The sequence below is a fragment of the Hemiscyllium ocellatum genome, chromosome 45, assembly GCF_020745735.1.
Source record: "Hemiscyllium ocellatum isolate sHemOce1 chromosome 45, sHemOce1.pat.X.cur, whole genome shotgun sequence".
Lineage (NCBI taxonomy): Eukaryota > Metazoa > Chordata > Chondrichthyes > Orectolobiformes > Hemiscylliidae > Hemiscyllium > Hemiscyllium ocellatum.
In genome coordinates this window covers 14,089,534-14,114,776 of record NC_083445.1, presented here as the reverse complement: position 1 = coordinate 14,114,776, position 25,243 = coordinate 14,089,534, and the positions used below count along the sequence as shown (strand labels likewise).

Here is a 25,243-nt window from a genome sequence, read left to right as displayed (position 1 = left end):
CAGCTCATTCCATACATGTACCACCCTCTGTGTGAAAAAGTTACCCCTTAGGTTCCTTTTATATCTTTCACCTCTTACCCTAAATCTATGCCCTCTAGTTCTGGACTCCCCCACCCCAGGGAACAGACCATGTCTATTTACCCTATCCATGCCCCTCATGATTTTACAAACCTCTATAAGGTCACCCCTCAGCCTCTGACGCTCCAGGGAAAACAGTCCCAGCCTGTTCAGCCTCTCCCTGTAGCTCAGACCCTCCAACCCTGGTAATATGCTTAGCAGCACAGAGTTTGAGTATCAATGATTTTAAAAAAAGGACTCATTTTGTTGAAGCTGCAAAAATAAACCATGTCATTCCTCAGCTAGGGATATTCTGTGCAGCAAGCACTCCAATTGTAGACATTTTTAATTTAACTTACAATGCCACAAATGTCTGGGAGCAGGTGGGATTTGAACTTGGGCTTTCTGACCCAAGGGTAGGGTTAGCATTAAATCTAAGATGGTGTGAACACTTGAGTTTCTGTCTGCTCACCCATTACATCTGATTGTGGTGCTATCCTGCCACCTAGTGCCACCTTGCTGTCACTGTCATTTTCCTGTCACAGAGCTCAGAGCACTGAATGGTCATTCAGACACACGGACACCGAAAAGTGGGTGTGTTCAACAGGCCTCTGTCCAGCACCGCCTCTGCTGAAGGCCAGCTCCCCCCACTGAGGCAGACTCTCACAAAGACTATCTGTGGCCCTTCGGAGGGCTGGCAGACAGTCCGACACAGGGCATTTACCTCAGGCCATTCAAGATTAGCATGGTGCTGGAGAAGCACAGCCTTCACCAGGAAGGCTTTTCTCCTCGGATGCTGCCTGACCTGCTGTGCTTTTCCAGCACCACTCTAATCTTGACTCTAATCTCCAGCATCTGCAGTACCCACGTTCGCCACTCAAACCCAGCACGGCTCCTCACACATAAACAAATGCCAGGCTCCATTAGCTTCACCTCCAGTTCCGATGAGCTACCATGGACGTGGAACTGGTCCCAGAGGAATTGAATATTTCTCCCTCCTTTCTGTTCAAAACCGGGCACCTCAAAGTAACCCCCTCTCGCTCCCTGGTTGCAACTCAGTTTGGTGCTGGTGTGCTGGTGTAATCTGTTCAATAATCTCATCAGAGGACAACTGCTTCCTCATTAAACAAGGGGTCTCTGTGATCCCACAGCGAGGTAGAACAGCCAATGATAAATGATGGGGAACAGCCTCAATGATACATTCCTGGATTGTCCTGTCATGAAAAGGATGCTTGTGCATTCCAGAGCAGGTACTCACATAGTGAAGGACATGGACATCTCTTCTCCCAGCACTGAAATACGGTAACCTCAACAGCACACACACACAGGCACACACACAGACACATACACACAGGCACACACACACAGGCGCACACACACACAGACACACACACACATACACACAGGCACGCGCGCACACACACACACACACACAGGCACACACACAGAGGCACACACACAGAGGCACACACACAGGCACACACACAGGCACACACACGCAGACACTCATACACAGGCACACATACACATACACACACGGAGGCACACATGCACAGACACACATACACACACACACAGGCGCGCGCACACACACACACATGCACAGGCACACACATGCAGGCACACACACACACGCACATACACACACACACACACAGGCGCACACACACACAGGCACACACACCGACACACATATACAGACACACACACAGAGGCACATACAGACAGAGGCACACACACACAGACACGTGCACATACACAGACACATACAGACACATACATAAACACACACAGAAACACGCACACACACAGTAGATGAGCTCACTAAAGCCAGACTCATTACTGTTTGACAGGACAACGGGTCACAGCACAGGATGAAGGTCATTGCGAAGTGCAAGTCCATCTTGCCAGGAACCAAAGGGGTGCTTCCATTTCGGTCAACTCTGAGCCTAGTGTCCCTCACTGTGGGGAGGGGGACCACATTAACGTCAGTTGGGAAAGCTAGTATGGGAGGTGTCCCCACCCCTGCAGTCTCACATAGCCCAGGACAGCAGGAAGGTGGAAATAAGAACCTAGAACCCACCGGAAACTTCATACATCTGTGGCCTGGGGGTGCTACAATGTGAACAATTTGACAGGCACACACAGACACAGGCATACAAACAGATGCAGACAAACAAACACGGGGATACAGGCAGGCACACACACACACACAGACACGGGGATACAGACAGGCGCACACACACAAACACGGGGATACAGACAGGCGCACACACACAAACACGGGGATACAGACAGGCACACACACACAAACACGGGCATGCAGACAGGTATACAAACATAGACACTGGAATCCAGACTGGCGCACATATGCACAGACATGGGCATTAAAATAGACACACACATACAGACACAGGCATACAGACAGGCGCACATGCACAGACACAGGCATACAGGCAGGCGCACATGCACAGGCACAGGCATATAGGCAGGCGCACACGCACAGACACAGGCATACAGGCAGGCGCACATGCACAGACACAGGCATACAGGCAGGCGCACATGCACAGACATGGGCATAAAGACAGGCGCGCACACACAGACACAGGCATACAGGCAGGTGCACACACACAGACACGGGCATACAGACAGGCACACACACACAGACACGGGCATACAGGCAGGCACATACACAGACACGGGCATACAGACAGATGCACACACAAAGACAAGGGTATACAGACAGGCATACAAACATAGACACGGGCATACAGACTGGCGCACATGCACAGACATGGGCATAAAGATAGGCGCACACGCACAGACACGGGAATACAGACAGGCACACACACACACACACACACACAGACATGGGCATACAGGCAGGCACACAGACACAGGCATACAGACAGGCATACACACATAGACACGGCAAACAGACTGGCGCACACATGCACAGACATGGGCATACAGACAGGCGCGCACACACACAGATATGGGCATACAGACAAGTGCACATGCACAGACACAGGCATACAGGAAGGCGCACACACACACACACACACACACAGACATGGGAAAACAGACAGGTGCACATACAGAGCCACGGGCTAACAGACAGGCAAACACACAGAAACAGGCATACAAACAGGAACACACAGAGACACAAGCATACAGATCGGCACACACACAGAGCCACAGGCATACAGACACAGACACACACACACACACACACACACGGGCATACAGACAGGTGCTCACACAGAGACACAGGCAGACATATAGACAGGAACATACAGAGACACGGCCATAAAGACAGGCACGTACAGAGACACAGGAATACAGACAGGCACACACACAGAGACACAGACATACAGACAGGCAAACACACAGACAAGGGCATATAGACAGGAACATACAGAGACACAGACATACACACACACACACACACACACACACACACGGGCATACAGACAGGTGCTCACACAGAGACACAGGCAGACATATAGACAGGAACATACAGAGACACGGCCATAAAGACAGGCACGTACAGAGACACAGGAATACAGACAGGCACACACACAGAGACACAGACATACAGACAGGCAAACACACAGACAAGGGCATATAGACAGGAACATACAGAGACACAGGCATACAGACAGATACACACACAGAGATATGGGCATGCAGACAGGAACACACACAGAGACACAGGCATACAGACAGGAACACACACACAGACACAGACAAACAGACAGGCGCACATGCACAGACACAGACATACAGACAGGAACATGCAGAGACACAGGCATACAGACAGACAGACACACAGAGGCATAGACATACAGACCGGCACACACACAGACACAGGCATATAGACAGGAACATACAGAGACACAAGCATGCAGACAAACACACACACAAAGACACAGGCATACAGACAGGCATTCACACAGAGACACAGACAGACGCACACGCACAGACACAAGCATACAGACAGGAACATACAGAGACACGGGCATACAAATAGACACGCACAGAGACACAGGTATACAGACAGGAACACACAGAGGCACAGACATTCAGAAAGGCACACACACAGACACGGGCATACAGACAGATACACACACAGAGACACGGGCATACAGACAGTCACACACACAGAGACACAAACATACAGACAGGAACATACAGAGAAACAGGCATACAGACATGAACATACGGAGACGCGGCCATAAAGACAGGCACTTACAGAGCCACAGGCATACAGACAGGCACACACACAGAGACACAAGCATATAGACAGGAACACACAGAGACACAAGCATACAGACAAGCAAACACACACAGACACGGGCGTACAGACAGGAACACACACAGAGACACAGGCATACAGACAGGAACACACAGGGACACAGACAAACAGTCAGGCGCACACACACAGACACAGGCATACAAACAGGAACATACAGAGACACAGGCATACAGATAAACGCACACATAGACACAGGTATACAGACAGGAACACATACAGAGACACAGACGTTCAGTTGGCACACACAGACATGGGCATACAGACCGGAACACACACAGAGACACAGGCATACAGACAGTCACACACCCACAGACACAGGCATGCAGACAGGCACACACACAGACACAGACATACAGACAGGCGCACATGCACAGACACAGGTATACAGACAGGAACACACACAGAGACACAGGCATACAGACAGGAAAACAGACAGACATAGGCATACAGACAGGAACACACACAGACACAGGCATACAGACAGGCACACGCACAGAGACACAGACAAACAGACAGGAATACACAGAGACACAGGCATACAGACAGGAACACACACAGACACAGGCATACAGACAGGCATTCACACACAGACACAGACATATAGACAGGAATATACAGAGACACAGGCATACAGACAGGAACACACAGAGACATGTGCATACAGACAGGAACACACACAGACACACGTGTACACTCAGGCACATACACAAACAGATATAGACATACAAACAGACACATACACAGAAATATAGAGAGGGACACACGCATAAAGACTGACACACACACAAACAGGCAGACACGCATGTACAGGTAACAGAAACAGATACTGACTGGCACTATGCTGATTCCCAGCTGCTCAATGCTTGGGGAACTGATCACAAAGTGAGAGAGTGACAAGCGGAGGAACACTAATCATGGGAAGAGAGTGTTTAAAGTTCAAGTGAAAGAGAATGCAGCTACTGGAGATCTGCAAACGTTGGTGATGTGTGCCGTGAATCAACACCACGCTCCCCCCTCACCCACACTTTCAGCTCTGAGCTGGGGGAGAGGCCTATACCTGAAACAGTCGTTCAGTTCAGATAGTCCCCACATCACCGGTTTCCCACGGTTCCCAGACCCCGGAATGAAGAAAGGAAATGGGTGTGACAACAGGATCTGCCTCCGAATTAGATTTGCTAGTTTATTGAAACCACAGAGCGAAGCCTTTGGCCTTCTGACTGGAAAGCACAATCAATCCGGCTTGATCACTGCAGAGAGCCCAGACAGAGGGCCGTTCTGATCCGGGGAAACTGGGGTCACTGTTCCTGGGATACAGTGGGATCTCCTACAGGTAGATTCTGCGTAGGTCACTTGGCGATGTGATGGTGTTACACTGAGGGCACAGCTTCCTTGACCCCTGTAATGATCAGAGAACAGAATGTTAACCGCAGAATGACACACCATTTTTTAGTCTGTCTGCAGATTACAATGGGTCAGCCCCTTGGCTTTCCAACCAGTCACGGGGGAAGGGCGTCAAGATTAGAGTGGTGCTGGTAAAACGCAGCAGGTCAGGCAGCATCCGAGAAGCAGGAAAATCGGCGTTTCGGGCAAAAGCCCTTCATCAGGAATAGCCATCGGGGACTTTAATTTCCCTGCTCCTCGGATGCTGCCTGACCTGCAGTGTTTTTCCAGCACCGCTCTAATCTTGACTCTAATCTGCAGTACCCACTTCTGCCACCGGGGGAAGGAAGCCAGCCCTGCAACAACAACAACTGTTTCTGTTTATATAGCGCCCTCAGCCGAATTAAATCTGCACAGAGGCACGCCATTGAACGGCATGTGACAGTCGGGGGGGGTGGCCAAAGCCTCGGTCAAAGAGGGAGGGAAAAATGAGGCGGAGGGGTTCAGGAAGAGAATTCCAGGGTTTGGGACCCCGTTCAGTGCAGACGTGTGTCCCCCACCTCCCTCCCAGTGGCGGAGGTGGTTAAAACCCAGGCGGCCCAGGAGGCCAGGGTTGTGGGAACCTCCCACAGACACAGGGCTGGTGGAAATGAGGAGAGTACAGAGGGATCTGAAAACCCAAATGGGACCTTGAAAGTGGAGGGGAAAAGGGATGGCTAGAGCAGTCTTCTGGTTCGAGATTTCTTCCAAACGAAGGACAGATCAAACACACTCAAGGAGAAAAGGGTCAGAGAAAGATTATGGTGCAGCATGAGGCCATTCAGCCCATCACGTCTGCACCAGCTCTCTGACCATTTGAACTGAGTGTCAATCCCCTGCCTTTTCCCTATACCCCTGCATATTGTTTCTGTTGAAGTAATTTTCCAGTGCCCCCCTCTTGAGCGCCTCAATTCAACCGACCCTCACCCCATTTCCAGGGAGTACATCCCACCCCCGACCCGGGTGAATAAGTCTGGTTCTTTACACAACCCTTGCTTCTTCTGCGAAACCATGATCCCCCCGTCCCCGCATTCCTCCTCAGCCCAGAAGCGAGTTCTCTTCATCTACTTTGTACGGAGACCGCGCCCCCCCCCCCCCCGTCGTGATTTTGAAAACATTTTGTCATCAAAATCCTACAGTAAGGGATGTGACGGGGAGACTGTCCTCAGGTCAAGTAGCTCAGTGCCCACCAGACAGAGTGCCAATCTGCCCACGGTACCCAAAATATCAGGAGCTGGCTGAAATGATCAGCCCGTTACAGCGCGCGTACACATGCAGGTCCTTGGACTCCTCCATCGCCAGAACATAACAACACGACGGTTGGAGGAAGAGCGCCTCATCTTCCGCCTGGGAACCCTCCAGCCACAAGGGATGAACTCGGATTTCTCCAGTTTCCTCATTTCCCCTCCCCCCACCTTGTCTCAGTCGATTCCCTCGAACTCAGCACCGCCCTCCTAATCTGCAATCCTCTTCCTGACCTCTCCGTCCCCACCCCACTCCGGCCTATCACCCTCACCTTGACCTCCTTCCACCTATCACATCTCAATCGCCCCTCCCCCAAGTCCCTCCTCCCTACCTTTTATCTTAGCCTGCCTGGCACACTCTCCTCATTCCTGATGAAGGGCTCTGGCCCGAAACGTCGAATTTCCTGTTCCTTGGATGCTGCCTGACCTGCTGTGCTTTAACTAGCAACACATTTTCAGCTCTGATCTCCAGCATCTGCAGACCTCACTTTTTACGCGTACATGTTAATGCCAAACACATCGCCACAGGGATATCAGACCCTGTTCGTTCATGACCCGCCCCTGCCAACGACGCTGTCTTGACAATCCGATGGATGTGCCAAATTAGTTGTCCTCAACGAGGGTAACAAATCGAGTCAAAGAAATGTGCCCCAGAGTTACACAGGGAAGAATCAGACACTTGGCTCCGATCTCTGACCTTTGACCCATGCTCTGAACAGATTATGGCTGCTTCCACAACTGACTAACTCCTTGATCATGGCGATGGAAGCTCACAGGTGACGATTAGCCCTGGATTTGGGGAACGTGTGTTGGAACTGGCCCTCAGCAAGAATGATTAACTCCAAGACAAAGAAAAAAATTGTCAAGGGGTGGGGGGCTATTATGAAGACATCACACGGTGGTCAAATTCACCTCAGAGGTTATATCCGAATGAACAGCATTTCATTCAAACATCAGAGCCTTCACATTTTGTACCGATTGTATCGAGAGAGACGGTGCCCTTACCAGTGTTCGAAGCCAGCATGCTTCACAGTGAATGTGCCAACATTGGATTGATGCCAAGGGCACTGAGTACGATCCCTACAGAGAGTGAGAGCGAGAGAATTAGACCCGAGCAAGTGAATGAAAATTGACAACGAGTTGCAGGTTTCCAGGATGTGTGGAGTATCCTCACAATCACTGCAGCCTGACAGCGGACATGTACCAGGTCACAAGGAATGGCACAGAGCAGGTAAGGGCACAGGGTATAACAACATGTAACATATCTCAGGACCAGGAGTACAGATACGGGCAGCTCCGACATTGTCACCTTCACCTGCACTGTCACCAGAAATACTCACCCACTCCCAGTGCCCCCCTCAATAAATACTCACCCACTCCCAGTGCCCCCCTCAATAAATACTCACCCACTCTCAGTGCCCCCTCAATAAATACTCACCCACTCCCAGTGCCTCCCCTCAATAAATACTCACCCACTCCCAGTGCCTCCCCTCAATAAATACTCACCCACTCCCAGTGCCCCCTTCAATAAATACTCACCCACTCCCAGTGCCCCCTCAATAAATACTCACCCACTCCCAGTGCCCCCCTCAATAAATACTCACCCACTCCCAATGCCCCCCTCAATAAATACTCACCCACTCCCAGTGCCCCCTGTGATAAATACTTACCCATTCCCAATGCCCACAACGATAAATACTCACCCACTCCCAGTGTCCCCTTCAATAAATACTCACCCACTCCCAGTGCCCCCCTGTGATAAATACTTACCCATTCCCAATGCCCCCCAAGATAAATACTCACCCACTCCCAGTGCCCCCTCAATAAATACTCACCCACTCCCAGTGCCCCCTCAATACTCACCCGCTCCCAGTGCCTCCCCTCAATAAATACTCACCCACTCCCAATGCCCCCCTCAATAAATATTCACCCACTCCCAGTGCCCCCGTGATAAATACTTACCCATTCCCCAATGCCCCCCGTGATAAATACTCACCCACTCCCAGTGCCCCACTGTGATAAATACTCACCCACACCCAGTGCCCCCCTGTGATAAATACTCACCCACTCCCAGTGCCCCCGCGATAAATACTCACCCACTCCCAGTGCCCCCCACGACAAATACTCACCCACTCCCAGTGCCCCCGCGATAAATACTCACCCACTCCCAGTGCCCCCCACGATAAATACTCACCCACTCCCAGTGCCCCCCACGACAAATACTCAGCCACTGCCAGTGCCCCTCGCGATAAATACTCACCCACTCCCAGTGCCCCCCGCGACAAATACTCAGCCACTGCCAGTGCCCCTCGCGATAAATACTCACAACGCCCCCCCAATGAAAACTCACACATGCCCACTGACCCCTGCGATAATTACTCACCTCCTCCCAGTGCCTCCTCATTAAATACCCACCCACTCCCAGTGCCTACCCACGATAAAAACTGACCCACTCCCAGTGCCCCCATCAATGAATACTCACCCACTCCCAGTGTCCGCCGCAATAAATACCCACCCACTCCCAGTGTTCCCTCAATAAATACCCACCCACTCCCAGTGTTCCCTCAATAAATACTCACCCACTCCCAGTGCCCCCTCGTGATAAATACTCACCCATTCCCAATGCCCCCCACGATAAATACTAACCCACTCCCAGTGCCCCCCGTGATAAATACTCACCCACTCCCAGTGCCCCCTCGTGATAAATACTCACCCACTCCCAATGCCCCTTCACGATAAATACTCACCCACTCCCAGTGCCCCCTCGTGATAAATACTCACCCACTCCCAGTGACCCCTCGTGATAAATACTCAGCCACTCCCAGTGTCCCCCTGTGATAAATACTCAGCCACTCCCAGTGTCCCCCTGTGATAAATATTCACCCATACACCGCGCCCTCTCTATACTCACCCACACCACGCTCCCTCTCTATACACACCCACACCCTGCTCCCCCTCAATACTCAGACACACCCTGCTCCCTCTCTGTACACACCCACACCCTGCTATCTCTCTATACACACCCCCTGCTCCCTCTCTGTACACACCCACACCCTGCTCCCTCTCTATACACACCCACACCCTGCTCCCTCTCTGTACTCACCCACACCCTGCTCCCTCTTTATACTCACCCACACCCTACTCCCTCTCTATACACACCCACACCCTGCTCCCCCTCTATACTCAGACACACCTTGCTCCCTCTCTCTGCACATCCACACACTGCTCCCTCTCTATACTCACCCACACCCTGCTCCCTCTCTATACTCACCCACACCCTGCTCCCTCTCTATACACACCCATACCCTGCTCCCTCTCTATACACACCCACACCCTGCTCCCTCTCTATACACACCCACACCCTGCTCCCTCTCTATACACACCCACACCTTGCTCCCTCTCTATACACACCCTCACCCTGCTCCCTCTCTGTACACACCCTCACCCTGCTCCCTCTCTGTACACACCCTCACCCTGCTCCCTCTCTGTACACACCCACACCCTGCTCCCTCTCTATACACACCCACACCCTACTCCCTCTCTATACAGTAGAGGAAGTGACCTGGGGGTGCAGTGAGAGAGAGACTCACTGAAATCCTTGTAGAGGGAGTGTGAGAGAGAGAGACTCACTGAAATCCTTGTTTGTGAGAGATTCACGATGGACATCCAGTCCCTGTACACCTCCATCCCCCATCACGAAGGACTCAAAGCCCTCCGCTTCTTCCTTTCCCGCCGCACCAACCAGTACCCTTCCACTGACACTCTCCTTCGACTGACTGAACTGGTCCTCACCCTGAATAACTTCTCATTCCAATCCTCCCACTTCCTCCAAACTAAAGGAGTTGCCATGGGCACCCGCATGGGCCCCAGCTATGCCTGTCTATTTGTAGGCTATGTGGAACAGTCCATCTTCCGCAACTACACTGGCACCACCCCCCACCTTTTCCTCCGCTACATCGATGACTGTATCGGCGCTGCCTCGTGCTCCCACGAGGAGGTTGAACAGTTCATCAACTTTACCAACACCTTCCACCCCGACCTCAAATTCACCTGGACTGTCTCAGACTCCTCCCTCCCCTTCCTAGGCCTTTCCATTTCTATCTCGGGCGACCGACTCAACACAGACATCTACTATAAACCGACTGACTCCCACAGCTACCTGGACTACACCTCCTCCCACCCTGCCCCCTGTAAAAACGCCATCCCATATTCCCAATTCCTTCGTCTCCACCGCATCTGCTCCCAGGAGGACCAGTTCCAATACCGTACAGCCCAGATGGCCTCCTTCTTCAAGGACCACAGATTCCCCCCAAAGTGATCGACGATGCCCTCCACCGCATCTCCTCCACTTCCCGCTCCTCCGCCCTTGAGCCCCGCCCCTCCAACCGCCACCAAGACAGAACCCGACTGGTTCTCACCTACCACCCCACCAACCTCCGTATACAGCGTATCATCCGCCGTCATTTCCGCCAACTCCAAACGGACCCCACCACCAGGGATATATTTCCCTCCCCTCCCCTATCAGCGTTCCGCAAAGACCACTCCCTTCGTGACTCCCTCGTCAGGTCCACACCCCCCACCAACCCAACCTCCACTCCCGGCACCTTCCCCTGCAACCGCAGGAAATGCAAAACTTGCGCCCACACCTCCTCTCTTACTTCTCTCCAAGGCCCCAAGGGATCCTTCCATATCCGCCACAAATTCACCTGCACCTCCACACACATCATCTATTGCATCCGCTGCACCCGATGTGGCCTCCTCTATATTGGGGAGACAGGCCGCCTACTTGCAGAACGCTTCAGGGAACACCTCTGGGACGCCCGGACCAACCAACCCAACCACCCCGTGGCTCAACACTTTAACTCTCCCTCCCACTCCACCGAAGACATGCAGGTCCTTGGACTCCTCCATCGCCAGAACATAACAACACGACAGTTGGAGGAAGAGCGCCTCATCTTCCGCCTGGGAACCCTCCAGCCACAAGGGATGAACTCGGATTTCTCCAGTTTCCTCATTTCCCCTCCCCCCACCTTGTCTCAGTCGATTCCCTCGAACTCAGCACCGCCCTCCTAACCTGCAATCCTCTTCCTGACCTCTCCGCCCCCACCCCACTCCGGCCTATCACCCTCACCTTGACCTCCTTCCACCTATCACATCTCCATCACCCCTTCCCCAAGTCCCTCCTCCCTACCTTTTATCTGAGCCTGCCTGGCACCCTCTCCTCATTCCTGATGAAGGGCTCTGGCCCGAAACGTCGAATTTCCTGTTCCTTGGATGCTGCCTGACCTGCTGTGCTTTAACCAGCAACACATTTTCAGCTCCCTCTCTATACACACCCACACCCTGCTCCCTCTCTCTGCACACCTTCACACTGCTCCCTCTCTATTCACACCCACACCCTGCTCCCTCTCTATACTCACCCACACCCTGCTCCCTCTCTATACACACCCACACCCTGCTCCCTCTCTATACACACCCACACCATGCTCCTTCTCTATACACACCCACACCCTGCTCCCTCTCTATACACACCCACACCCTGCTCCCTCTCTATACACACCCACACCCTACTCCCTCTCTATACACACTTACACACACATACACATACACACTCACCCTGCTCCCTCTCTATACTCACCCACACCTTGCTTTCTGTCAATATACACCCACACCCTGCTCCCTCTTGACACACACCCACATCCTGCTCCCTCTCTATACAAACACCCACCCTGTTGCCACCCAAGTTATAGGGTTGTTCAGAAGGTGTATGGTGTGTTGGCTTTCACTGCAAGTGGATTGAGTTGAAGAACCGTGAGGTTCTGCTGCAGCTCTGTAGAGCCCTAGTTAGACACAGACTCTTTCCCAGGGTGGAAATGGCTATCCTGAGGGGACATCATTTTAAAGTGATTGGGGGAAGGTTTAGGGGAGATGTCAGAGGGAGGTTCTTCACACAGAGAGGGGAGGGTGTGTGGAATGCACTGCTAGCAGTGAGAGTAGAGTCAGATACATTAGGGACATATAAGTGACTCTTGGATAGGCACATGGGTGATAGTAAAATGAAAGGTTTGGGGGTTTGTTTGATTTTAGACTCGGACAAAAGGCCAGCACAGCACTGAGGGGCTGATGGGCCTGTAACGTCCTATGTTCTAAATGGCTCAGGTGGATTGGGTGTAGGTTGAGTCAATGGGAGTGTAGAAACAGAAACAGGCCATTCAGCCCATCAAGTTCACAGCCTACCCCATCCCTGCGTTTCCCCTGGTTAGCCTACATCTCCGGACACTGGGTCATTCCATCCTAACCTGCACGTCTTTGGAGGAAACGGGAGCACCCTGAGAAAACCCACGGGGAGATGTGCAAACTCTACACAGACAGCTGCCCGAGGCTGGAATTGAACCTGGGTCCCCCAGTGCCGTGAGGTAGCAGTGCTAACCACTGAGCCGCCGTGCCACCCTGAGATCATAGCTAGCCTGTTTCCCAGCTCCATTCTACCTCATCTTCCTGGTTGTGATAAACAGTTGGATCGCTGTAATTGTTGAAAGTCAGCAGGAGACGACAGGGCCCTGAAACTGGATTCGGAAAGGCCCATCCCGCTCTCCTGTTCCTTTGGGATGGGAATGAAGGTAAACAGGAGAGAGCTCTCACTGGGGTGAGATAGAGAGAATCTCACCACCCACGTTGGCCGGTCTCCTGGAGTGGGTGCTGGCCTCAGGGAGGGGTTGGGAACTGATCGAGTGTAGACCTGAGCTTAGCCTGGGGGGTGGGGTGGAGGAGTCAGTGGCTGTCCCTCCTTCCCTCCGTGACAGGAGGGGTCTTTCCAGGAGAGGCTTTTTTCCTGAGGCCAGGGTGTCACAACACTAAGGCAATTGGAGGCCTCATAGCGATGATGTCAGCCCCGTGTTTGTTTAGCTGCTAAGGCTGTGCAGTTGGCACGGTCAACTTCTTAAAACTGGCTCAGAGAGAGAGAGAGAGAGCGAGAGAGAGACTGTGAGAATCCAGCGCCTCCCTCAGGACGGCCTGTTCCAACTTGCTCTGTTCGAAAGAACACATTCGAAAGCATCAATTTGTTACCCACGATGATTTCTCCCCCTCCCTCCCTGAGGACAAAATTAACCTCAGCACGCAAATGCAGTCCAAAACCTCCCAGGTTCCCGTCAGACGAGATACAATCCGATGCGTGTCGCTCGAGTATAGTTTCATTGTCTTCTACTGATCCCTTCAGGGTTAAAGGGACCCTCTTCCAACAGCCCCAGCTGCAGGTCCACCTGGCCATTTTGATGGTGAGTATCGATGTGCTGCTCAACTGTGGCAGCCATCGCAAGTGGGCGAGACCCCCATCCTCTCCCAAGAGTTTTCCAGTAGAGTTTCCCGGGCATTTGGGAGAACCCACTGGATCTTGCAGGGGACTGCACCACTGAGGTGGCGGGGAGGTCCGGTCTGTCGACTGTGAGGTGGACACATTCGGGGGATCCAGCCGAGGTCTTACAATGGACCTCAGCTTCACCAGGGAGAAGGGGAAGGTGCACTTAGAATCCCTACAAGTGTTGAAACAGGCCCTTCAGCCCAACAAGTCCACACCGACCCTCCGGAGAGTATCCCACCCAGACCCATTCCCCTATCGCTCGACATTTACCCCTGACTAACGCGCCCAACTTACACATCCCTGAACACATCCTTGGACTGGGGGGGGAAACAGGAGCACCCAGAGGAAACCCACATGCAGACTCAGGGAGAATGTGCAAACTCCGCACAGACAGTCGCCCGTGTGGAGTGGACACCTTAAAGCGAAATGTTGGCATTGAAGGCCCTTTACCGTACACACGTGGCACCTGTAGGTTTCCCTCTGCAACAGCTTGTGTGTGAGCTCACTGATTCGTGCCTTCAGGATTTCTGAGGTCATGTCTCCATCGTCCTCTGGGTTAACCATCCTGTGGAAGGTACAACAGGTTGAAGTCGGAATGCGAGTTGAGTAAAAGCCCACCCACTGCGCGCCAAGACCACAATCTGGCCCCAGCCTCCTGCAAATGGGATCCCATCGCACTCAGTGGGCACGCACAGACCAGGAGGACAATTCCCAAAGTGACAGGGTCTCCCCCCTCCCCCCCTGCTGATTCCCATCTAATTCCCAGTTCCAGCCCCAAGACCGAAACGCACAAGCCAAGTCCTGAGAGCTGCCGTCTTTCCAAGGAGACTTTAAATGAGTTAAAGTTGCCACGATCCCAGAGGGGTCATGAGAGAGAGAGAGAGAGAAAAATGACTAGCGAAGGGTTGATCTGGGAGCCAGCACGTCTCAGGTTAGGGGTGAGATCAGAGGGAGATGGCACCTCAGTCAGTGTGGGAATTCCACATCACAGACCAGCCTTAACTGGCAGTGGTTAATTGGTCATAAATCACTGCGGGGGGAGGGGGGGGGTGTTCTGAGGTCATGACAGGCGCTATATAAATGCAAGTCCGTTGTTTGTCTGTAAATGGACATCACAGGAGGTTGAAAAAGCAACTGGATTGATATTTGAAAGGGATGAAGTTTGAGGGTTATGGAGATAGGACGGGGGGAGGGGGAGGTGGGGTGTTGGGATGAGCTGGGTAGTTCGTTCAGGAGCCAGTACGGACGGGAGAGGTCGAACGGCTTCATTCTGTAAAATTCTACCATTCCAAGCCTTATGGCTGTAACTTTTAGTCTGCCGTCAGTAGAAACATTACAGGTATAATCCAAAAGATTTGATCTTCGCCCCACAGCCTCACGTTTTGCTGAACATTTTACTTTAGGTCCATGCGTTTATTGTTGACGGGGGACAATTTTTAAAAAATTCTTTGTAGGATCTGGACACCATTGGCTAGTCCAGCCCATCCCTAATTGCCCTGAGGGCAGTTACAAGTCAGTCACATCACTGTAGGCTTGGTGTTATGACTAGGCCGGATTGGTGTTTTGAAGTCATCAGTTACTAAGCCAAAGGAGGGGTGAGTTTTGTCAGGGACTGGGATATCTATCTGACGGGGGATTGAGCTTGCTTCCTGCCTACAACTTCATAAAACACATACTTTACCTCAACCGGAACATATGTCCAACTTGAGGGGAGATATAGAGGTTTTAGAGAGGGAGGAGAAAATATAGAGGGGGTGGTTCCAGGGATGAGGACCTTCAGGCACGGAGATAGATTGGAGATGCTGACGGAATGTGCGAAGGTGATTTGATAGAGGGGTCCCAAATCCTGAAGGATCTCACAGAGAGTAGGCAGAGGGAGATACTGATCTCCAACAACTAACAGGTGAAGAACCAGCTCTTTGAAGAGACTGTCAAAACAAAGGGAACCCAGTGAGTCCAGATTGCACACCCCAGGACTGTGAATGACACAGATTCAGGCATGACCTTCAAAAGGGAACTTGAAAGAATATGTGAGGTGAAGTGTGGGGCGGTGCGGCGGCTCAGTGGTTAGCACTGCTGCCTCACCCTCGGGCGACTGTCTGTGTGGAGTTTGCACATTCTCCCTGTGTCTGTGTGGGCGTCCTCCCACAGTCCAAAGATGTGCAGGTTAGGGTGGATTGGCCATGCTAAATTACCCATAGTGCCCAGGGATGTGCAGGTTAGAGTGGATTGGCCATGCTAAATTACCCATAGTATTCAGGGATGTGCAGGTTAGGGTGGATTGGCCATGCTAAATTACCCATAGTGCCCAGGGATGTTTAGGTTAGGGTGGATTGGCCATGCTAAATTACCCCATAGTGCCCAGGGATGTGCAGGTTAGGGTGGATTGGCCATGCTAAATTACCCATTGTGTTCAGGGATGTGTAGGTTAGGGTGGATTGACCATGCTAAATTACCCATAGTATTCAGGGATGTGCAGGTTAGGGTGGATTGGCCATGCTAAATTACCCATAGTGCTCAGGGATGTGCAGGTTAGGGTGGATTGGCCATGCTAAATTACCCATTGTGTTCAGGGATGTGTAGGTTAGGGTGGATTGACCATGCTAAATTACCCATAGTATTCAGGGATGTGCAGGTTAGAGTGGATTGGCCATGCTAAATTACCCATAGTGCTCAGGGATGTGCAGGTTAGGGTGGATTGGCCATGCTAAATTACCCATAGTGCCCAGGGATGTGTAGGTTAGGGTGGATTGGCCATGCTAAATTACCCATAGTGTTCAGGGATGTGCAGGTTAGGGTGGATTGGCCATGCTAAATTACCCATAGTGCTCAGGGATGTGCAGGTTAGGGTGGATTGGCCATGCTAAATTACCCATTGTGTTCAGGGATGTGTAGGTTAGGGTGGATTGGCCATGCTAAATTACCCATAGTGCCCAGGGATGTGCAGGTTAGGGTGGATTGGCCATGCTAAATTACCCATAGTGCCCAGGGATGTGTAGGTTAGGGTGGATTGGCCACGGCAAATGCAGGGTTACTGGAATTGGGTGGGAAGCTCTTTGGAGGATCGGTGTGGACTCAATGGGCCGAATGGCCTGCTTCCACACTGTAGGGATTGTTCTGTGAAGAGAGCAGTGGGGTTCAGGGAAAGGGCAAGGAGAGTGGGCTTAGCTAAATCACTCTGACAGATCCCACAGGGAGTAGGCTGAGTACGGGCTCCACAAGCTAAATGGCCAGCTGTAAGGTGGCATTCTATGAATTTATGATGGGGCATGTCTCCTTGTTCAGTTATCCCTCAACGGCTCAGGAGGGTAAGACATCACAAGGGAGAGGGGGGCCCCTGTCAGCTGCTGAGAGTAGACAGACCCAAGGACAGTCCAGCAGCCTTTGGAAACCTGACAGAACAGCCCTACCTGCAAATCGAGTGACAAGTCACCGTCATCATTCTCTAACTGATGGTGGTATTTGTATCGCGGACAGAGTGCAACTTGCCTCATCACCACACTGTCCAGGCATCTGTCCTCTGCTTCCATCAGCTTCTGTGCCTGGCCATTCGGGCCATCTGCAGCTGAGCATCTGTACGAAGTGCTGGTTAAGGGAACAGCGGGAAGGGATCAGGAAACCTGGGTCTGACATTTGCTGATGATGGTATTGATGTTCACCAATCTGTTCCCATCATAGTGCTCTCCCTCTCACCGAATATGACCCGATGCCTCGGTGTGATGTGTCCAGTTACCCCAGAGCCTGAGGTGGGGTAATGGATCCACCCTGCCCTTTGTCGGGCATGTTTCTGATCACAGATGGCAGCTGGGGACAGTCAAAGGAACCCCAAACACTCAACTTTGTGTTTGGGAGCTGTGCTTAGAAAGGTCCCAAGAGTAAAATGTGATCACATCCAGTCGAGGCAGCACTCTAGGCAGGAGAAGGGGCTGAGGTCAGGAATTGTGTTGGAGTTGCAATACAGAGGGAGCCCTCAACAATCTCCGTTTCTGATTATTCTCCTCATAAACAGTGATCCCAATCCCACAGGCACACCCTGCTCCCATTGTCCTTTCAGACTCTTTTCCTTCGATATTTATCCAAACTATTCTTCAACATTGACATCTGTTAGACACTGTCTGGCCAGCCTCAAATGTTTAATCTGTGTCCCATCATTCTGAACTCCGCAGGGACTGGGAACATTTATTCTATCCCCTTGCCCTCATGGGTTTAAATGCTGTCATCAATTCACTTAGAGTCATAGAGTCATCGAGATGTACAGCACAGTTACAGACCCTTCGGTCCGACTCAGCAATGCTAACCAGATAGCCTAACCTAATCTAGTCCCATTTGTCAGCACTTGGCCCATAATCTCTAAACCCCTCCTATTCATATACCCATCCAGATGCCTTTTCAATGCTGTAATTGTACCAGCCTTCACCATTTCCTCTGGCAGTTCATTCCATACACAGACCACCCTCTGTGTGGAAAAGTTATCCCTAAGGTCCCCTTTTACATCTTTCCCCTCTCACCCTAAACCTATAGCTCTGGACTCCCTGGCCCCAGGGAAAATACCTTGTCTATTTATCCTATCCATACCCCTCATGATTTTATAAACCTTTATAAAAAAGGTCACCCCTCAGCCTCCGATGCTCTAGGGAAAACAGCCCCAAGCCTATTCAGCCTCTCCCTATAGCTCAAATCCTCCAACCCTGGCAACATCCTTGTAAATCTTTTCTGAACCCTTTCAAGTTTCACAACATCTTTCCAATAGGAAGGAGACAAGAATTGCACACAATATTCCAACAGTGGCCTAACCGATGTCCTGTACATCTGCAACATGACCTCCCAACTCCTGTACTCAATACTCTGACCAATAAAGGAAAACATACCAAACCCCTTCTTCACTATCCTATCTATCTGCAAATCAACTTTCAAGGAGCTATGAATCCTGCACTCCAAAGTCTCTTTGCTCAGCAACACTCCCCTAACCTCCTCAATCCTCCTGAAACACGCACCACATTTTTCTGTCCTCCCTCCTTCTCAGACGTTCTGACTCCTGCCACTCTCCGAAAGAACTGGAGGTGAATATTCAAATAAAGCTGCAAAGACTGAGCAACTACTTGTTCTCACATCTGCATGGGGACATTTGGAAGTCTTCAGCATTTATTAAAGCCCTTCCCATATTTCTAGATTGAGATTATCAAGTACTTTCATCACCAGATGTTGCATCTGAACTCAGTACCTATTAAATCTGTGAGAACATTTCTTCAACACTGCCTCCTATGACAGAGACACTGCTAACTTAGCTGGCCAAGACTGAGAGACATCAAAGCACATCGAGGTTTTGTTTTAAGATACGCTGATGGGGTCAGAATGAGCTCAGAAACCCCCGGGGGAAGGATACTTGAACTTAGTGAATATTGGCGGCTCATCTCCGTCAGTATCGAGATCCCCATCGCTGTCTCTACTTGTCAGACTCTGTGTGGTGTAAGAACTCGATCCTGTTATTAAAATGCAGATAATCGCACTGGTTATTTATTGTTACAATGGCAATGTGCTAATAGCATCAGAAATTACTTATAGCTGTTTGAAAATTGACAAGGGGTTAATCATTTCAGAAAAGGCTTACAGTCACAGGGATCTACAAACCCTTCGGTCCAACTCCTCCATGCTGACCAGAGATCCCATTTTCCAGCACTTGGCCTACATCTCTCCAATCCCTTCCTATACATATACCCATCCAGATGCCTTTTAAATATGGTAACTGTACCAGCCTCCTCCGCTTCCTCTGGCAGCTCATTCCATACACGCATCACTCTCTGTGTGAAAAAGTTGCCCCTTAGGTCCCTTTTATATCTTTTCCCTTAGTACTTAGAATTCCCAAAGTGTGGAAGCAGGCCATTCAACCCATCAATTCCATACTAACCCTCCAAAGAGCATCCCACCCCCATCCCTGAAAATTTGCATTTCCCATGGCTAACTCACTAGCCTGCCCATCCCTGGACACCAGAGACAATTCAGTATGGCCAATCCACCCTAACCTGCACATCCCTGGGCACTATGGATAATTTAGCATGGCCAATCCACTCTAACCGGTACATCCTCAGGCATTATGGATAATTTAACATGGCCAATCCACTCTAACCAGTACATCCTCGGGCATTATGGGTAATTTAGCATGGCCAATCCACTCTAACCGGTACATCCTCAGGCATTATGGATAATTTAACATGGCCAATCCACTCTAACCAGTACATCCTCGGGCATTATGGGTAATTTAGCATGGCCAATCCACTCTAACCAGCACATCCCTGGGCATTATGGATAATTTAACATGGCTAATCCACCCTAACCTGCACATCTTTGGTCTTTCTCCTCTCACGTATGCCCTCTAGTTTTGGACTTGCCTAACCTGGGAAAACGATGTTGGCTATTCACCCTATCCTTGCCCCTCATGATTTTATAAACCTCTAGAAGGCCATTCCTCTGCCTCAGGCAGGGAGTATTGAGGAGGCAGGGAGGCTTCAGAAAGATCTAGACAGGTTCAGAGGGTGGACAGAAAAATAGCAGATGAAATGCAACGGGGGAAAGTGTGACATCAGTGCACTGTGGTGGGAAGAATAGCGGCATGGACTATTTTCTACATGGGGAGGAAATTCAGAAGTCTGAAGAGACTCGGGAGTTCTAGTCCAGGCTTCTCTCAAGGTAAATGTGCAGGTTGAGTCGGTGGTTGGGAAGGTGAATATAATGTTGTCATTCATCTCGAGAGGACTAGAATATAAAAGCAGGGATGTACTCCTGAGGTTTTATAAGACTCTGGTCAGACCGCATTTAGAAATCTGTGAGTAACTGTGGGCCCCAAACCTCAGGAAGGACGTTTTGACCCTGGATCAGGCCCAGAGGAGGTACACAAGAATAGTCACAGGATTAAAGGCCTGAACATATGGGGAATGTTTGAGGACTCTGAGTCTATACTTGATGCAGTTCAGAAGGATGAGGGGGGACTGACTGAAGCTTACAGAATACTGAATGGCCTAGATAGAGTAGATGTTGGGAAGATGTTTCCATTGGTAGGAGAGACTAGGACCCGAGGGCACAACCTTAGAGGCAAGGAGAGACTTTTTAGAATGGAGATAAGGAGAAACATCTTCAGCCAGACACTGGTGAGTCTGTGGAATTCACTACCACAGAAGGCTATGGTATATCACTGAGTATATTTATAACAGATATAGATAAGTTCCTGATTGCCAAGGGGAGCAAAGGTTACAGGGAGAAAGCAGGAAAATGAGGTTGAGAAACTTGGTGTGTGTGTCCCAGAGATGTTCAGCCACAGGGCATGGGGGGGGGGAGACAGAATGTCAACTTGCAGAACGTTTCAAAGAACATCTCCAGGACACATGCACCATTCAACCCCACTGCCCCGTGGCCAAACACTTCAACTCCCCCACCCACTCCGCCAAGGACATGCAGGTCCTGGGCCTCCTCCACCGCCAAACGCTAACCACCCGAACACCTGGAAGAAGAACACCTCATCTTCCACTTCGGGACCCTCCAACCACACGGGATCAATGTGGATTTCACCAGTTTCCTCATTTCCCCTCCCCTCACCTTATCACAGATCCAACCCTCTAACTCAGCACCGCCCACATGACCTGTCCTACCTGTCCATCTTCCTTCCCACCTCTCTGCTTCACCGTCCTCTCCAACCTATCACGATCAGCCCCATCTTCATCCACCTATCACATTCCCAGTTACTTTCTCCCCAGCCCTACTCCCCCTCCCCTCCCAGTTATCTCTCAGCGCCCTTGGGTACCCCCCTCATTCCTGATGAAGAGCTTAAACCCGATACGTTGACTTGTCTGCTCCCTGGATGCTGCCTGACCTGCTGCGCTATTCCAGCACCACACTCTCTACTCTGATCTCCAGCATCTGCAGACCTCACTTTCTCCTCCTTGAGAAACTTATCAGCCATGATTGAATGGTGGAGCAGATTCGATGGGGCCGAATGGCCTAATTTCTGACCCATTGTCTTATGGTCTGACGCTCCTGGGAAAACAGCCCCGGCCTATTCAGCCTCTCCCTACAGCTTGAACCCTCCAACCCTGGCAACATCCTTGTAAATCTTTTCTGCCACCCTTTAACAACATCTTTCCTGTAGCAGGGACATCAGAACTGAACCAGAGCCAGAATTGCTAGATACAGATACAAGCACCAAAGTGTTGGAGCACAAGAGACAGCAGATTAGCAAACTGACATCTTTAAAACATCAACACAGAGATACCGTTTCAGTCAATGATCCAAACTTGGGAACCAAGCTTTAACTCAATACTGCCATCTACCTCTCAGCCCAAGGATGTGCGGTGTGCTGTTTCTGCCCAGGCTGTGCCATGCATATTCCACATAGTGTGTCCCACTTGGGCTTTCTTCCTCTGTGTCCAGGAACCTCGGCTCCTTAGAATAGGGACCGTCGATCTGCAAAACAGGGCAGAACAAGATGTAACACAACACTGAGCGCTGACAGGGCTCATTGCTCACAAATGGTAATGCTTACAGGAAGGGATCATCAGGTTGTACATCTGGCAGAAAGGGAGGTGTGTGGCTAATCCTGCGCGGTGTGGATTAGCCAACACAAATACTTCATCGCACTTGAGAAGATTGCAACTGAGAACGTGACTGCACTATGCTATACACACACTGATCCGAAAATTAAACGACGGCTTTAATGAAGCAAAGTGCTCCAGGGCGGCCTGTAGGAGTGCAGTGGGAGAAGGTTTGACAGTGAATCAGTTAGAACGTAGCACTGCAGAGCATAGGGACGGGCCTTTCACCACACAATGTTGGGCCAAACATGACACCAACTAAAACTAATCTCTTCTGTCTGCCCTTGGTCCATGTCCTTCCATTTCTTGCATATGCATGTGTTTAACTAAAAGGCGAGAGAGGTGGCTGTAGGGGGCTGGTGGAGTGGGTACCACTGGAGTACATCATGATACTGGGTAAGTGGCTGGCTGAGGGACTGAGGAAACAGGGAGGTCCCAGAGCCAGAGGAAACCAGAGGCAACGTGCTGCAGCCGAGAGACAGAGAGAGAGAGAGAGAGAAAGAGAATGGGAGAAAGAGAGAGAGAGGGAGCGTGAGAGAGACGGGGAGAGAGCAGGGGAGGAGAGAGAGAGAGAGAAAGAGGGAGAGAGAGAGAGGGTGGGGAGAGAGAGAAAGGGAGGGAGAGAGAGAGAGGGGTGGAGAGAGAGAGAGGGCGGAGAGACAAAGGGGGGAGAGAGGGGGGTGAGAGTAGAGGGGGACAGAGAGTGGGAGAGAGAGAGGGTGGGGAGAGACAGAGGGGGAGAGAGGGAGGGGGCGAGAGAGAGAGAGAGAGGGGGGGCAAGAGAGATTGGGTGGGGAGAGAGAGGGGAGAGAGAGAGAGGGAGAGAGTGGGGAGAGAGCGGGGGGTGGGAACAGAGGTGGAGGGGGGGCTGGGGGAGAGAGAGAGAGAGAAACTAAGTAATTACACATGATTGTCTGGTTGTGGTAGATCAGAATAAATGCAGGCAGATACAGGTCCAGACACACATACAGCCAACAGTGGGGAGGTCTCAGGGAAAAATGAAGTTACAATTTCTGAAGCAGTTGACACAACATCTGCATGCTACAATGCTGGTCACCCTGCTTACAAAAGGATGTTTCCTACTGGAAGAGCTGCAGGAAACATTTTTCAGGATGCTTCGGGAGTGGAGAGTTTGAACTATAAGGGGGGGGTTTGGACTCTCTATCCTGGAACATAGGACGTTAAGAGGCAACCTTAAAATCATGAGGGGCATGGATAGGGTGAAAAGCCAAGTTCTTTTCCCTCGGATGGGGGGGGGGTTGCAAACCTAAAGGTCACAGGTGAGAGGGGCAAGATATTTCACACTTTTTCACACAGAGGCTGGTGCGTGTGGGAATGGAATGAGCTGCCAGAGGCAGTGGTTGAAATGACAACATTTGGACGGGTACAGAGACAGGAAGGGGTTTAGAGGGATATGTGTCAAACACAGGCAAATGGGACTAGATTAATTTGGGAAACCTAGTCAACATAGACATGTTGGATCGAAGGATCTGTTTCAGAGCAGTATGACTCTGAGACTGCTCCATGGCCAATAAACTGTTTTATGATGTGTTGACAGTCTTGTAATACAGGAAATGCAGCAGCTAGATTGTGGGTGACGTGGTGGCTCAATGGTTAGCACTACCGCCTCACAGTGCCAGGGACCTGGGTTCAAGGCACACGCCAGGTGTGAAGTTTGCACATTCGCCTCATGTCTGTGGTTTGGGTGCTCCGGTTTCCTCCCACAATCCAAAGATATGCAGGTCAGGTGAATTGGCCATGCTAAATTGCCCATAGTGTTAGGTGCGTTAGTCAGGGGTAAAATAGAGTGTAGGGGAATGGGTCTGGGTGGGTTACTCTTCGGAGGGTCGGTGAGGACTGGTTGGGCTGAAGGGCCTGTTTCCACACTGTAGGGAATCTAATCTAATCTAATCTAGATTGCGGGCAGAGTCAAGTTCCCACAATCAGCAGTGTGACAATAGCCTGACAAACCTGCTTTCCGTGTTCTTCACGAGGTAAATTAATCTTGAATTGGACCGGAGGAAGAGCTTTTCAAAAGAATGCAGTATTTCACAACCAAGTGAGAGGGCCTTGGTTTAAAATGATTTGGAAAGTCAGCATCTCTGACAGTGCAGCACTCCCTCAGGACTGCACTGGGAGGGTATGTTCTCAAGTCCTGGGGTGGGACTTCAACCTATAGGCACTGAGACAAGGGTGCCATTACTGAGCCTTAGCAGTGGAGCAGGAATTCATTGTTTGGGTGTTAGTTTAATTATTGTCAATTCTG

General features: G+C 50.9%; 1 protein-coding gene across 1 annotated transcript in view; it reads right to left on the bottom strand.

The window, feature by feature from the left end:
* Positions 1–5,540: 5,540 nt before the first annotated feature.
* The window catches only part of LOC132835869 (E3 ubiquitin-protein ligase RNF220-like), a 128,020-nt gene continuing 108,317 nt past the window's right edge, over positions 5,541–25,243 (bottom strand). The window contains exons 9-14 of the mRNA XM_060854965.1: positions 22,717–22,849; positions 19,782–19,878; positions 17,888–17,971; positions 14,849–14,963; positions 8,044–8,118; positions 5,541–5,771 (exon numbers count right to left, since the gene is read on the bottom strand). Of these exons, the coding sequence (XP_060710948.1) occupies positions 5,700–5,771; positions 8,044–8,118; positions 14,849–14,963; positions 17,888–17,971; positions 19,782–19,878; positions 22,717–22,849 (576 nt within the window). The 3' untranslated portion in view covers positions 5,541–5,699. The remainder of the gene's footprint in view (positions 5,772–8,043; positions 8,119–14,848; positions 14,964–17,887; positions 17,972–19,781; positions 19,879–22,716; positions 22,850–25,243) is intronic.